General features: G+C 40.5%; 3 protein-coding genes across 3 annotated transcripts; 2 read left to right on the top strand and 1 right to left on the bottom strand.

Annotated features, from left to right (window-relative positions):
* Positions 1-3175: 3175 nt before the first annotated feature.
* Positions 3176-4250, bottom strand: ccl20a.3 (chemokine (C-C motif) ligand 20a, duplicate 3). Its single transcript, XM_062404682.1, has 4 exons — positions 4057-4250; positions 3807-3915; positions 3618-3692; positions 3176-3510 (listed from the first exon to the last, which is right to left on the bottom strand). The coding sequence occupies exons 1-4, from the start codon at positions 4130-4132 to the stop codon at positions 3468-3470; spliced, it is 303 nt and encodes a 100-aa protein (XP_062260666.1). The 5' UTR covers positions 4133-4250; the 3' UTR covers positions 3176-3467.
* Positions 4251-7260: 3010 nt separating this feature from the next.
* Positions 7261-8128, top strand: ccl20a.4 (chemokine (C-C motif) ligand 20a, duplicate 4). The gene is made up of 4 exons (XM_062405170.1): positions 7261-7444; positions 7559-7670; positions 7772-7852; positions 7977-8128. The coding sequence occupies exons 1-4, from the start codon at positions 7381-7383 to the stop codon at positions 8005-8007; spliced, it is 288 nt and encodes a 95-aa protein (XP_062261154.1). The 5' UTR covers positions 7261-7380; the 3' UTR covers positions 8008-8128.
* Positions 8129-8803: 675 nt separating this feature from the next.
* On the top strand, positions 8804-14899 carry capn10 (calpain 10). Its single transcript, XM_062405051.1, has 13 exons — positions 8804-9087; positions 9475-9726; positions 10133-10264; positions 10388-10584; positions 10759-10988; positions 11073-11214; positions 11489-11655; positions 11756-12012; positions 12116-12318; positions 12797-13052; positions 13718-13911; positions 14001-14046; positions 14435-14899. Exons 2-13 carry the CDS (start codon positions 9583-9585, stop codon positions 14462-14464), a joined length of 1998 nt encoding a protein of 665 aa, XP_062261035.1. The 5' UTR covers positions 8804-9087; positions 9475-9582; the 3' UTR covers positions 14465-14899.
* Positions 14900-15328: the final 429 nt, after the last annotated feature.

Here is a 15328-nt window from a genome sequence, read left to right on the forward strand (position 1 = left end):
GGCCCGGCCCACACGCTTGTTATATACGTAGGAATGTGGTCGTATGTTCTCACGAAGTGCGGACAAGTCATGAATAATTCCAATAAAGTTAAATCAGAACCCATGCATTAGTGTCTGATGTGATTATTTACTGTGCTACCTACATCAAACTCATATTTAGTCAGTCTTTCACTCCACTTTCCACAGTCTCCAATCGCTCTTTATTCAACAGTATGCAGTCCCTCTGTCATTTAGTAGCCATGCTCCATGTCCATGTCCCTCTCTCCCCTGTCTCTCTGTATTATTCATAGAAAAGCACTCTGTGCACTGGTGCAGAACAGTGGAGGTGATGTAATAGTGGCTGCGAGCGTGGCTCAGGACTGTCATTTGGGACGGACTCATGTGACAGGAGAAAACGCTCACTGGGTTCAGCTTTGACGGTGATGCCAGCAGCCACAGCTAATGGCTACGGGTGGGACATGATCCAGATATATGATTCTTCTTTACGTTGTTATTTTCAGCTGTTTTAAACTCTTAAATTTACTCATTCCTCATCAAAAATGAGTCACGAGCTTTGCTGTTAAAAATTAAAAAGGTGTTGAAAGGGAAGGAAGCAGTTAAGAAATGCAGTTAAACGTCCACACAGAACTTTAGCAGACTGTAGGAGAAAACACTTTTAACTGATTAAAATCATAAAAATACGTTTTGCTGAAACGTTGTTTCACATCCCTAAACCCACATACGAAGGGAATCTACCCCCATCTAGTGTTCAAATATTTTTTGAATCATGTATAACAGTTAAGATCGTGTATCTGCAACATGAGAAGAAACGTGATGAAAGCAAAAAGTGAGCAACAGTAAATATTTGTTTTTACTGACTTTAATTTGTTTGTTTTTTATTTTAGGATTTAATTTATTCCTTCTCCACACAACATAATTTTCTACCAAGACTTGGTTAAATTTAAATTTTCACTTTTGTGATATTAAAACAAATTGAGACATGATTTAAGTTTATTATGTTTTTCTTATTTGATTCCATAAAATACATATACAATTATTATACAAATTAATGTTAATGAGAAATATGAATATGTTTGAAAGACAGAATTAATATATGATTATTAAAAGCTTAAAGGTATTATATTAGTAAATAGGTAAATATTCTGTCACTGCATTATTTTATTTAAGTGAAGTGTAACCTTATACCGTTTTTTCTAATCACAGACTGGGGCCAGGTGAGGGCTGCAAAAAATTCCAGTAATGATGCAGTTTTTCCCCTTGTGTGTTTTTTTTTGAGAAATCATTTCCTCATGGCAGGGCTGCAGACACACACCTTTCTGTTCTTTAATTTCAAACGTTACAGTGAACGTGACAGATTCCACACGAGGAGGCTGCTTCCTGTCTTGTGTGCAGCGAGGAAGCTTCTGTCTTCATACGGCTGCTGCCGAGAGGTGACTCATCTTTCAAATGTATGTAGTTGAAATATAGGATCACTATTATCATTCTCAATATGACAACCGGTCTGACAGAGCTTAAATATGACGGTTACACAAGCATTCCTGGGACCTCCTCCCCTCCCCTCTCTCCCCCATTCCAATCACAAGAGACTTTTAGAGAAAACTATTGTGAAATAGTCTTCAGGGCTTATATCCTATGAATTAGGAGCTTCTGGTCCGAAGACCCTCCCACTGATTCTGGTTCTGCCCGAGGTTTCTTTCTGTTCTAGTGTTCAAGTGCCAAGAGATGTTGTGATTTGGCACTATAAATATAAAATTGATATGGAATTTTAATTCATTGATGTTTAAGGAACACTGAAGTTGTTTCCATCGCGAAGATGTGACAGAGCCTTGTTCATTCTCATTTGTCTTTATGTAGATTCATATCCAGGCTTTTCAATAATCGAACATGTTAAAGTTGAAATAAGAGACAACGTGTTTAAATAATTAAAGTAAGACGCCACATTTTGATGTCATGGTAAAAACATTGTGAATAGACACATTATAACTATAGAAGAGTTTGATATATGTAGGTTGGAAATCTTGGCTCAAAAGGTCAAGTGTCTTAAAGCTTTGAATGTCTTTTGTTCTTCAAGAGATGATAGCTCAATAATTAAGGATTACACATCTAGTGTACAACTGTGATAGTCCCTGCAACAGATTAGGGACAGTTTTACACTAACTAGCAGCTGACAAATCATTCATAAGAGCCCACGTGTCAACATGGAATTACCTGTTCTGCCCTGAGCTATGACGGAACCGCTACCATGACTTCCTCGTGCTTGGCTCACAGGACTTTCAACATTATTTACTCGACTTTTTAAAAACAAAAGAGCATTCATTATAATCTGAAAGCTCCCGAATGCCCAATAATATTATCAATCTTTTTAAATGATCTTTTATGTTGTAATTAAATAAAATGATAACACACAAGATCATTTAAAAAGATAAATCATAGGTTGTGAATTTGTCAGTTATTTATATTAAATTAAAAAATGTAAATATGGATACAAAATGATTTAAAAAAGCACTGAGGTTTTTACAAACAGATAAAATGTATCATTCACCATGAAATAGTAATATATAGTAATTGTCATACACGTGTGTTTGAACACAGGTCATGATATTCATCCTGTCGAGCGAGCTTTTTCAATAATCTCGGGTTGCATCACTGCTGTCACGCTTCATATGTCGCAGTTGAGAGATGTTTATCAAACATATAAAATCAAAAATGTGTGATGCACATAGATTCATCTCCAAACCCAGGAGTTAATGTTCTTTCTTCGAGACACGATAGCTCCATAATTGAAGGATTACACCTCTGTTTACAACTGTTATAGTCCCTGCAATATATCATAATGACCAACAGGTTAGTTCACAGTCTTACACTAACTAACAGCTGACACAGCATTCAAAGGAGCCCTTGTGTCAACATGGAAATACCTGTTCTGCCGTGAGCGTTGAAGGAACCTGCTCTCATGACTTCCTCGTGCTGACGTCACAGGACTTTCAACATTATTTACTCGACTTTGACCACAGGACGCAAAACTTCCCGAGCTGGAATTTCTCATCAATGATAAACAAGAGGAGATGGAGTGCAGCTGCGGAAGGGTAACTCTGCATTGATGACTGATTAACATTAAACACACTGGAGGGTTTTCATGAAGAGACTTTGGACAAAGTATTCCTTTTTTTTTTCATAAAACTTTATTGCTTTTCTCTTACAAATATATATATATACAAATACAAACATTTACAGATATCTATATACATATATACAATGCTAACAATTGAGCTGATGCCTGCTTTGCATGACATTCCTTAATATTATGAGCCATTGAGTTAAATGGGAGTTGAGTTGAATTATTAGACTATGAACCATCATGGATTTCTGGATACCAGGCCGAGCTGAGGTTGGAAGAGTCCCCTGGTTCAGCCGCGTTCGCACCGTCTCCCCTCGATGAGCAGACTGTTTATCTTCCAGGTCTGTTTCTACACCAGTTGGTTCTTGTTGTGAACCATTTGTGCCTTAGTCCTGCAAAGATGATCAAATGACTTATTATTACGTCACCATTACATTTCCCCCACAGCAGTTTTGCATTATTTGTCAGTTATACTACAAGTTTCTGTGAGAAATCTCACCTTATGAGGTCGATATAGTCCATCACCCATCTCAGAGTAGGATCGGCGCACGCTTGACCTCTTTTCGTGTGGAAACTGTGGGATCAAAAAAGAAGGAAAAAAAATGAATATTTACAGGCTTATGATGAACACTCGTGTTTTGTCTCATGAAATGTTAATTTCTCATTATGTCATCTCCTGGATACTTACATGATGGCATTGATTGGACACATATCTTTAAGAGTCTGGACAGAGTATCCTCGGATTACATTGAATGGAAGTTTGAATTTCATGTATCTCCGACAGCATTGGTAATTCACTGTGAAACAAGAGAGAGACGATAAACTGGTTAGAAACTGGAAGAGGAAAGCTAAAGAGATATAATGGCACTCTGTACAATTTGTGAACTAATCAGGAAAAAAATAAATAAAATAAAGATATAGATGGAGATGAAACCGACCTGCAGATGTCTCTGTCGCCAGCAGGCAAAACGTGAGGAGTGTGATCACCATCACCGCAGCTTTGATTGACACCATGTCTACTCTCTGAGTTATTTGTCTTGCTCGTCCACAGGTGGAGTCAGAGAATTTGTGCTGAGGTGCTCACTGCAGCCGGCTTTTATGTCCTCAGAGAAACAGAAAATTTTCCCTCAGAAAAAACAAAAGACCAAACTTGCCCTAGTAGTGGAGCTATTACACCACACCGGAAAGTCCCCACTTTTTCCCCCAGTGAGAGTAAAAGGAGAAGGTGTGGGTTGGGTGGAGCCAAATAAGATGAAGTGTTGATTAACTGTGTGGGAGGATTTAAATTTAAAAGACAGATCATTGAAATTTAAGAATAACCCAAGTACACAAAAGTTTTAAAGAAAAATAATGGACAGTCAGTGCTTCCCTTTCACTGTCAATATAAATGAAATGCATTGTTATGAAATCACTGAATCAGCACAATAACATCAGGCATGGGAATAAAACAAAATAGAGGAACAGGAACTCAGGGCATCATTCAGCAGCGTGACCGCATTTGAGGAATTAAATGAATGAAATTAGCAAGCAGTTCACTATGAAACAAATGATGGGTGTTAGTTGACACACATCAGGTTTTCTCATTACTACAGCATGGAAACAATCCTGAAGAACCAGTGCTACCTGGGAAGTTACAGAGGAGTGTCCGTCACTCTGCCGGTGCATCATACTGTCAGAGACAGAAGAGACAGTATGGTGACTTCACAGAGGGGGTTTAGCTGCAGAACTCATGCTGCCGTGCAGGTTTGATGTGGGCTGCAACACGTGGGTGGATTCAATGGGGGTACCGAGATTATTTTCTAGGTCAGCGGAACTCTCACCGTAGATTCAAGACCCATGCATCGAAAGGAAAATAGTGCAGGGGGACCACTGAAATAGGTCAAGATGCAAAGAAATTGTTTGTCATGAACTTTCTACCACAATCAGGCCAAGACTGATTTCCACTTTAGATATCCTGCGACCCTATTGACCTTTTTTTTATTATTCATTGAATAACTGTTCATAGCTGACAAAGAAACAGATCCGACAACAGGAACGCATTTCTTTCAGTTTTACAAATTTCATTTTATCTAATATCGGTGCCTTTTGATTTCCCAGCTCTTGTCCTAGTTGAGATTTTAGTTTCTGATGCAAACGACACTAAAATCTAGTTAATTTTCCACATTTGATTTAAAACATAAATCTATCCCTCAGTTAAAATGTAGATGTTAAGAAAGTTTTTGTGGCAACATGGTATCAAGTGACACAAAACCAGAGAGTGCATGACGCTTCCAGTGAGAAGAGCAGAGCCAGAGAACTTAAAACTCAGAAAACCTCACCAGTACAACAGAACAGCAAAGCGGAGAAAAAAAAAGGGATTTCAGAACTTGTAATTCCGAGAGTGTAACTTTCCCTAGTGGATACCGAAAAGTCAAACTGGGTACTGGTGGGTTTCTGAGTGGCGTCATCAGTGAGATGCGTGCAGGGGGCAGGGGGCCGCAAACATCCAAGAATGTCTTAGAGCATATGAGGAGATGGACATGATGTACTTAAAGCTGTGTTAAGTTGTCCGAAAAATACTGAATCCCCATTAATGTTTAAAAAAAAAATTAAAAGAAGTTGTATGTTGTAATTCAATGAAATGATAACATAAAAGACCATTTAAGAAGATAATATAATAGGTAGTGACTTTGTCCTGTATTTACATTAAATAAAAAAAGTAAAATATGGATAGAAATTTATTTTAATAAAGCACTATGACGTTTATAAAAATTGATCAAATGTATCAATCAAAATGTAACATATAATAATGGTAACACATGTATGATTGAACAAAGGTCAAGGCCTTCATCCTGTGGAGCGAACCATATGCCACAGATGAGAGATGTTTGTTTCCTCTAAAACAGTTTAAGTATACATGAATGCATAATTTAACCAACTGTAGGGCATTAAACTATGATATGACACAATAATTACTCTCACCAACAATGAGCTTAAAGTTTGGCAGTGAAGATGTTTTGCAGACTCTAAGTTCAACAACACTGTCACTTCCCTGTTTTACCCCATCATTTGTTTAAAATACGGACCATGTACGTCAGAGATGAACTAAACCAATGTGTCTCACATTTCACCCATTGTGAATCACTCATAATAAACCTGAGCGCATCATAACCATTGTTACTATATTGGCAGGTGCCGGTAAAGCCTGGGTGGAGGTGAGTTAACACCCAGGAATTAAACTCCTGGTGTATTGCTTGTTGTGTCATTTTTCAGCTGCATTGTGCATCTCAACTTGAATATTGAAGTGTGAAGGGCAGTTTGAAAACAGGTGTCAGAGTTCCTCTCACTGAACTCCCTCCTTCATCCTACATCTAAATCAGTCCAGCCTTGAATTAGTTAAGGAGCAATATGTCCGAAAAATGTGTAGGAAGAAAGCTTGTGGTCATTCTCAGAGACAAAATGTGTTTATATTTTTTGAATGCAGCAATAAGGTCTATCATACACTGTATTTACACTGAACAATAAATATTGACCTCCACATAAATAAATGCAAAGGACATATTGAGAAGTTCCGACCACTTTTACTGTTTTGTATTTACTTATAAAAGTGAATATGGCATATAAACTAGTACAAGTTAATTATATATATATATCAGCATGATATACTCGAAAATAAAGATATTTTTATTCAGCAAAACCTCTTCCTGTGTTTAATCTTTTGTAATATATACATACATTAGTTATATCCTATCATATTATGATATAATGCAGTCTGGGTGGTTTAATTTGTGGAAATACATACACAAACTGATTTAGACTCATATATTGTTTGTAACATTTAAATGTGAAAATGAACAATAGTTAAAGTACAAAGGGACAAAAAAATTCCCTGAAATATAGAAATAGAATTACGTCATTAAGTAACAGTTTTTGTGTGTTTATGATAAGCATGTGCTGTTTGTATTTGTAAGCATCAGCCATTTTCTTTTTCTTTTTCTCAAATAAGCAACACACGTGAGTATAATGCATCTCTTCATTCTCGTGTCCTGACCCACAGAAGTCGGGGGGGTTGTGTTACCATTGTGGGTAAAAGCACGTTGCTTGTCATTCTTGCCACTTGACCCAAATATCACTAGAGTGCATTGCACTGGTATTTCCATGGGTGTTCTTTGATTGTGGTGGGACCTTCCCATTTCACGCAGTATTTAACCTTCACTGCCTGAGCTAAAGCTTATCAGTTCATCCCACATAAGAATAAACTGCGGAAGAGAAACTGAGTGAGGATGGGAAAGCTCACTGTGTGCGTCTCTGTGCTGCTGCTGCTGCTGATGACACTCAGTGAAAGCAGTAAGTAGGACTTCAAGTAGAATATGTTTATCTTTTGTCAAGATTATTTAAATTATTTAATATGTTATTCAGCCTCTTTCTTCACTTAATTGATTTTGATCTCCTTCTTTAAAGGTCGCGTGAATGCTTGCTGCACGCAGTACCAGGAAACTCCGATCCCTGTCCGATTTTTGCGATGCTACACAATCCAGGGGGTCAAAGATTTTTGCAACCTCAAGGCAGTAATGTAAGAATAAAAAACATGTACGAAATAACACACATTACAATCAGGTACATGTTAACTGTCAGTTCTGTGATGTCTGAACTTCTTCTCTCGTCTTCACACAGTTTCAAGACGGTGAAAAATAGATTTGTTTGTGCAAACCCTGACTCAGAGTGGGTGAAGAGGGCCATGGAGTCAGTGCCAGAGTATGTCAGTTCAACATATGTGATACATCACTATACAATATATTGTCAAGATTTAACAACACCTGTGAATCTACAACCTAACCTTTTCTTTTCCTTTTGTTTTTTGAAATTAAAATAAACACAGATTTGGACGACACCTGAAGGAGTCGACCTAAAGACACAGAAGACGCTCACGATTAATTGAATGTATTATTTTAATTTCAATAAATAACATATTTTTGTATTCCTTAAATGTATCACTGAAAAATCAATAAATTTAATATTTTTTTTAACTAACTTGCAGACGATGTGTTCATCTATTCTACTACCTGGTTCTGACATTAAAATGTATAAATCATTTTTTGTTTTGTTGAAGTGATGTAAAAGTAGTTTCAGTTTTTAGGACAAGAAGACAAGAAGACGTAAAATAGCCAGTACTTAAACAAAGTAGGTTACTTATGGACTGTACTTGGGCAAAATTACACTCAGTTGTCAGTTTATTAGGTATCTTGATAAAAGAGTCTCTTAATAGATGAAGGTTCTAATATTACTGAATAATACTGATTTGATTGGTTGTAGTGGTTTTAAAGAAAGAATTTTATGAATAAAGCTATTGTCAATATCGATCATAAAGTGACAAATTAATACGATTTAAATGAGTACTACTACTACTATTACTACTACTACTACTACTTTTACTACTACTACTACTAGAAATAAAATAATAATAATAATAATAATAATCTCATTGAGGCTGTATTTGGATATCGGTTAGTTGTATTAAAACTCAATCATGAGGCAAGTCTACATGTGTTTCAAGCAGTATTGAATGTAGGATTGTTTTTTTGAGGTACATGTACATAAAACACATGCTGAAGTGACTGCACACAGAGTTATTCTCTGTTTGAACACTAGGTGGCGGCAGCGACCAGCCACACAGGAAGGATTCACTTCATATATGAAGAGCCGGAAGTGCAGGCGGAAGTGTTTTCACACTCAGCGGGATGAAAACTTAGACACAATTTGGTTTAAATGATTATTTGTGTTTAACAATTTCTTACAAACTCATCCTCGGTGACGTGGCGTTAAGGTCCCGCTGTGGTCATCGTCTTCGCACAATGTCAAGATGAAGCGACGCGGAGATGCTGCGGCTGCGCGTCACAAGCTAAAAGATGCTAACGTTAGCGGCTAGCTGCGACTGTTGCTATGACAAAAATGACAGCGACGAGAGAGAAGAAGCCGAAAGCAGGAGCAAGGTAAGATGGAGACACATGATAGAAAGTCTCACTTTAATTTGGAGCCCGGTCACTATGGATTTAACAGTTATGTTGGTTGTGTAATAACAGCACAAATTAAAACATTACCTTTAGTCGAATAACAACAAAATAAACTTGTCCCTTAATTTACTTTTTCACTTACATATATCATGAGTGATCTAATACTATACATCATTGCTGCTGCATATGCATGTCATAAAAGGCATGCACATACACACATGTCCACATATTCATAAAGTATTACAGTTAAACAATACTATATATGAAAAGGCGGCACATCCATCCTCTGCTGTTTGCACAAACAAAAAGAAAATGCAAACACTCATTATATATGAATATATAATGTTGCTGTGTTTTTGTTTAAAGGTGGAACACAAGTGTAAGATGTGCACAGGGTCAGTGAGGATGGTCACAGCTGGCTGAGGTTCACCCGCTGACCCAGGAGGTACGATTCAGAAGCAGCAAGCCGGAGCCATGACAGGAGAGGGCCGGCCAGAGCGTGGAGGCGAGGCTCTGTTCGAGGACCGGGACTTCCCCTCTGACGACACCTCCCTGCTCTCTGACAGCTCCACGCCCATCGCAAGGCTGTGTGCAAACATCACATGGCGGCGCCCGCAGGTTAGACGAGCCAGGAGGAAATGGGAAATGGGAAATGCCGCAGTGAATTTCTTTTTGTAGGTGGAATATTTACAGTGATTGAGGTCGAGTTTCTATTTGGCTCGTGTCCCATCTACTTGCATCACCTGTCACCTGGTTGTTTTTTTCCACCGACGACAATGGGATTAAGAAGGAGTGATGACAGGTTATGATTAAGTATTATACAAAGCAGGTCTAATTATAAAAGGATAAGTATTATTTTTAGGTTTTTATTTATAATTCTTTTCACCTTGAAACCCAACAAAAGTAATATCAACACGCAACACTCTGGGAGATCTGACCTCCATGTTAACTGCCCAACAACAACTTTAAGTCAAAATGTTGTCAAATTGTATCGATCCTCATTTCTTGTATTTCTAACTTCCAGGAGATCTGCCAGTCACCAGTTCTCTGCCCTGACAACATCAGCTTGGGTCACGCTAAACAAGGCTTGTTAGGAGACTGTTGGTTCCTCTGTGCCTGCACTGTCCTGCTCAAGAACAAACATCTACTCAACAAGGTATAGAAACAAGTGCATTAAAGTATAGAAACAAATTGCTTTAAAACAGATATGCCTGTGTTAAATGTGAAGTGTTTCTATGTCCTGTACTGCTGTAGTGACTTAATCCTCGACCCTGTGCAGGTGCTCCCCCCAGACCAACCCCTGTGGGGTGACAGCAGGTACAGAGGCTTCTTCCAGTTTTGTTTCTGGCGGCAGGGATATTGGACAGAGGTGAGCGTTGATGACCGCCTGCCCTGTATTAACTCCACTCTCTGCTTCTCAAGCTGCCACTCCCCCACTGCCTTCTGGGTAGCCTTGTTGGAGAAGGCCTATGCCAAGTAAGTAGCCTGTGGAATTTCCCTCTCTTGTTTACTATAAACTTTTATCTTTGTTATTTGACATACATTATGTCACTGTTATTTGTAAAGTTTCCCGGGACTAGCCATGTACTACCATCAGCATGTTTAATGAAGTTGACAAATCCCATTTACTCGCCTTTCCATCCTTTCTAGGCTTCATGGCTCATACGAGCAACTGTGGGCTGGGCAGGTGTCGGAGGCCCTGGTGGATTTAACTGGCGGCCTAGCAGAACACTGGAGCCTGGGAGACTTGGGGTCAGAGGAGGAGCAGAGATTAGTATTGGACAGTGAACAGGTAGGGAGGCGAAGGCTTGACCTGAACCTTCTGTACCCTGTGAAGGATGACTGTGTGCTGAGCTGCTCCATGAACAGCAGCCCTGGAGGTCAGAGAGGTTTATCTCGCAGAAGAAAAGTATTTCTTGTGATCCCTTTGTCACATAAACATTTCATTCTTTTGCCTGGTCTAGGTGCCAGTGAGCTGGGTCAGTACCATGCTCTGACTGTCATGGAGTGGGTGGATGTGAAGACGTTGTCAGGGGGCGATATACGTCTACTCAGGATCAGAAACCCCTGGGGAAGGTGCTGCTGGGGAGGGGGCTGGAAAGAGAGGTAGGCATATTCCTGGATCCACTTGTTTGTTAAATGGAATGGGTTCTGCCTTGGTGCAGAACTTCCACAAAACTTCATGGAAATCAATTTAGTCGTTTTTGAGTAATCCTCTTAACAGACAGACAAACAAACAATCAGCAATGAAAACATATTCTCCTTTGCGGAGGTTAATACAACCAGAGTGGGAGTCTGCACCTGCAGGGACATTCATACATTAGCATTCAGCCCTAGTCTGCATCCGATCTATTTACAGTGTGTCTCTCTCTCTCCGCAGTGGTGCAGGGTGGAGCTCTGTTGACCCCAATTGTGCCTCAGATCTACAAGCCAGGGTGGCTGAGGGCGAATTCTGGTTGGATGAGGCTGAATTCATCTCCCAGTTTGATGATGTCACAGTGGGGTACCCCATCAGTGAGGAAGGTCACCTAAAGAGTATCTATACAGGTAATTTGGATAGTTCATTAAAAACAGCTTCCTACTTTCAATCTATAGTTTTCCTTGGCAGCCTTATATTTCTCACTCTGACATCTCCCTATTGCAATAGGAAGTCTCCTGACACACAGCCATCAGCTGCCTGGTCGGTGGATAAAGGGGCACTCTGCTGGCGGTAGCCGGAACAGCAGCAGTTACGGTACCAACCCAAAGTTCTGGCTTAAAGTGAGTGAGAGGGGAGATGTTCTGGTTTCCCTGCTGCAGCATAGGAAGATGAGAAACACAGAGAAAAATGCCCAGGTGCCCCTTGAGGATACCGAGAACACAAAGCACCAGCACTACCAGGCTACCGCTCTACACATGTGGAAGGTTGGTGTCTATTAATCTGCTCCAGTCCGTGCAGAAGTCTGCTGGGAAGCTGTAACAAAGATCCAAGAGAAGTGGTAACCTAAGTTTGGTTTTCCGTCACCAGGTGGAGAAGAAGCGTTTCAATCTGAGCCGCATGTTGAACAAACCTCCGTGTGCTTCGACTCACTGCCACGCCTACGAGCGAGAGGTGGTCCTCCATGGGCAGCTGGAGCCGGGATACTACCTGCTGATCCCCAGCACCTTCAAGCCAGGGGTCGAGGGCCGCTTTCTCATCAGGGTCTTTTCCTCTTCTTCCATATCCCTTAGGTAAGGACCAGTTAAGGGGAAGAGAAAGTAAACAAGTCCATCTTATCATAACTATATTTCTCTTTTCTCTTTTCATTAAAAAGTTTGAACTTCATAGTTTTAAAAGTTTCAGCAACATTCACACATCTGCGTTAATGTTATTTCCAAAAGAGTCCAAAGTTTCAAAAGACTAATTAATTCTCCCAGCTTAATGAAATATATTCATGAGTAGTTTGGCAGACTTCCAATAGAAATCACTAGTCGTAGATATATAGGGACACTTGGTGGTAAAGTTGATTATCTTTTTTTTTATCTTTATGACAAAGTAAATTAAAGCTTTTTTCTTTTTGAACAGCATGTCATATTTTAAACCATTAACCCTCACAGTTTACGGAAGTTGTTATTTTCCTACTGACATTTTCAGTAGTATAAAATGAAATACATGTGGTATAATGTGTCAAATTTAATTATTCATGGTGTATCAATGTTTGACCCTCAGTGCCCTGAAAAGCCCAGCACCTTCACTGCCATTAACCGCTGACGTTGACTGGGAGACCTGTTACTTCCGGGGATCGTGGATAGAAGGGAAGACGGCGGGAGGAAGTAGGAACTTCCTGTCTCACTGGCAGAACCCTTGCTTCCCCTTTACAGTTTCTGATGACCAAGCGGTGACATCAGGGGTTAATGTGAGAATTACCCTGCACCAGAGCCGCCCTGACACTGAACTGCACCCTATTGGCTTCCACATTTACAAGGTCAGTCAAATATCATTGAGAGGAGGAAGACGTCTACTTCTGTGTACTTTCCCAACAACTTATTCAGCTTTAAAACCCGCTCAGATCTCTGAGAAGTTTACTCTTTCTGTCAGTTTTAATACCCTTTTTTAAAAACACCTTTGTACTTTAAGTGGTCTAAGATTGCTCAAAGGTTGAATAAAGACACATCACATGAAACAGTTCATTACAGGGTTTTGAAACAATATGTGTAAAAGTATGGAACTTGATTTTAGTTATTTCCAGCTCAAGTAATATGTGAATATGGAAAGATATTCATGTTTCTAGATAATTCCCCATGTTCTGTTTTCTGACTTACTTCCTAAAGATAAATTGATGATACAAGCAGTGTGTTTCATGACTTTTGGAGCAAAAATATTTACCTCCGTGTGACAGTGAGGGGGCCAGAGCGAGCTTCATATTATTTGCACATCAAGCTCAGACTTTGGGAGTCTTCTCTAGTTCCCTGGTGAATTGTACATGGACCTTCTTACAAAGTCAGGATGTCACTTACATGTGAAATTAATTTGAAACATAATAATAAATGTGGTACTCAAATATAGTCACAATAATCTCCCATAAATTCAACTTGCAGTTTTAAAATGGACAATTTTCCGTATCTGATTTTGACTCTGAACCGTGTCCAGGTCCTGGAAGGACAATGTGAACAGGCGTTCTGCAGGGACGAGGAGCCTGCCGCCAGTTGCGTCCCCCACTGTTACACACAGGATGTCAGTCTGGCCTGCACTCTTCCTCCTGGAGATTACGCCATATTACCATCCACTTACGAGTCCGACTGCTCGGCAGGCTTCACCCTCAGCCTGGCTCGCCAAATACGCAGGTGAGGTCACTGCACAGGTACTGGCAATATCTTCAGGTTTCGTTGTTGTGTTACTGTCAGGAGTAACAATGGAGGTGTGTCTCTTTCAGGAAGGTGGTGAAAAGTCAGGAGAGGCTGGGGAGAGCCATTCAAGAGGTTTGTATGTTGCAGTGTTGATGACAACAAAACTAACGGACAGCATTTTTTACAACTGATTAACTACTTAAGTCATATAAGAATAAAACTTGACTTTTCCACTTTTATGTGTCATGCTATTGTAAATTGAATATATTTGGGCTTTAATTGTTCAAAAAAGATAAAGTTTGAGAGTGTGACCTCTGGGTTGTCAGGACTGACATTTTGATTAATTAAAGTTGAAACCCTAGTGTTACAGGGATGAAGGTCACAGTGGAAACAGCTTGACCGTTCAACACACTGAAAGCAGACATAGCTTATATCCATATTTTTGAGTCTGTGACTGTGGTTCGAAGATGGCAGCTCTGAATAATCCCTCTGTCTTGCTTCGTTTCTCTCCCGGCGGCAGGTCTCTCACATCTCCTTGATGCAAAGCTAGTTCTCTGGGACCGTTGCTGCTCATCTGACGTCGGCTCACCTCCCTGTGCCTCTTGGCGCGCGATGAAAGAACCAGCTCTCCTATCAGACCTCACCATGCGGCCTCTGTGTGTGTTTGTGTGTGTGTGTTGCAGAAAAGGCAGGCCGATAGAAAGATTTAGTGGGAATGTGTGTGTCGGGAATCGTAGAAACCCCTTTATCCTGAACCGCTGAGGCTCAGGGCTGATGGGCAGCCACACACTCATCGGCGATTAGGACATCAGAGGTTGTCGGTGGGCTGGGCTGCTAATGAAGTATGACGGGACTGGCTGGTGTAAACAAACAGCGGCCATTGAAGAGTGCCGCCACTGCTCTTGCTCATTCACTCACTGGTGCGCCCGCCGGCCTGGAACAAAGGGCCCTCTCATGAAGGTCCTCACAGAGGCACAAGGGGTGAGGGGATGGTCTCCACCAGCAGAGCCAACCAAACCACACCGCACCATACCGTGCCATACCATACAAGAGCTTTTTCTCCCATCCCTCATCCCCCCTGTCAGACAAATCTGCTCTTCCTATTGTCCACGCACATTTTTCTCAATCCCTCAACCCCACACCTGCTCACCTCCCTGATTCAACACCTAACTCAGTCTGGACCTAAAGCAGTCCACTTCGCCCCTGACCCCCCCGAACCTGTACCTCCCTTGTTACCCCCCTAGACTCGGTCCAGAGCTCTGCTTCAGGACACCGCCGCTCTTTGAAGCAGCCGCAAGAACAGATGACAAGGGGGACGGATGGAGGGGATGAAACAAGGGGATGCGGCTCATCAGAGGAAGCCGGTTTCATATGAAGAAGCCGCCGTCGGCCGTCTTTTTTTGTGTTTAGGCTG

This window comes from Platichthys flesus, chromosome 14 (genome assembly GCF_949316205.1).
Source record: "Platichthys flesus chromosome 14, fPlaFle2.1, whole genome shotgun sequence".
In the NCBI taxonomy this organism is placed as follows: domain Eukaryota; kingdom Metazoa; phylum Chordata; class Actinopteri; order Pleuronectiformes; family Pleuronectidae; genus Platichthys; species Platichthys flesus.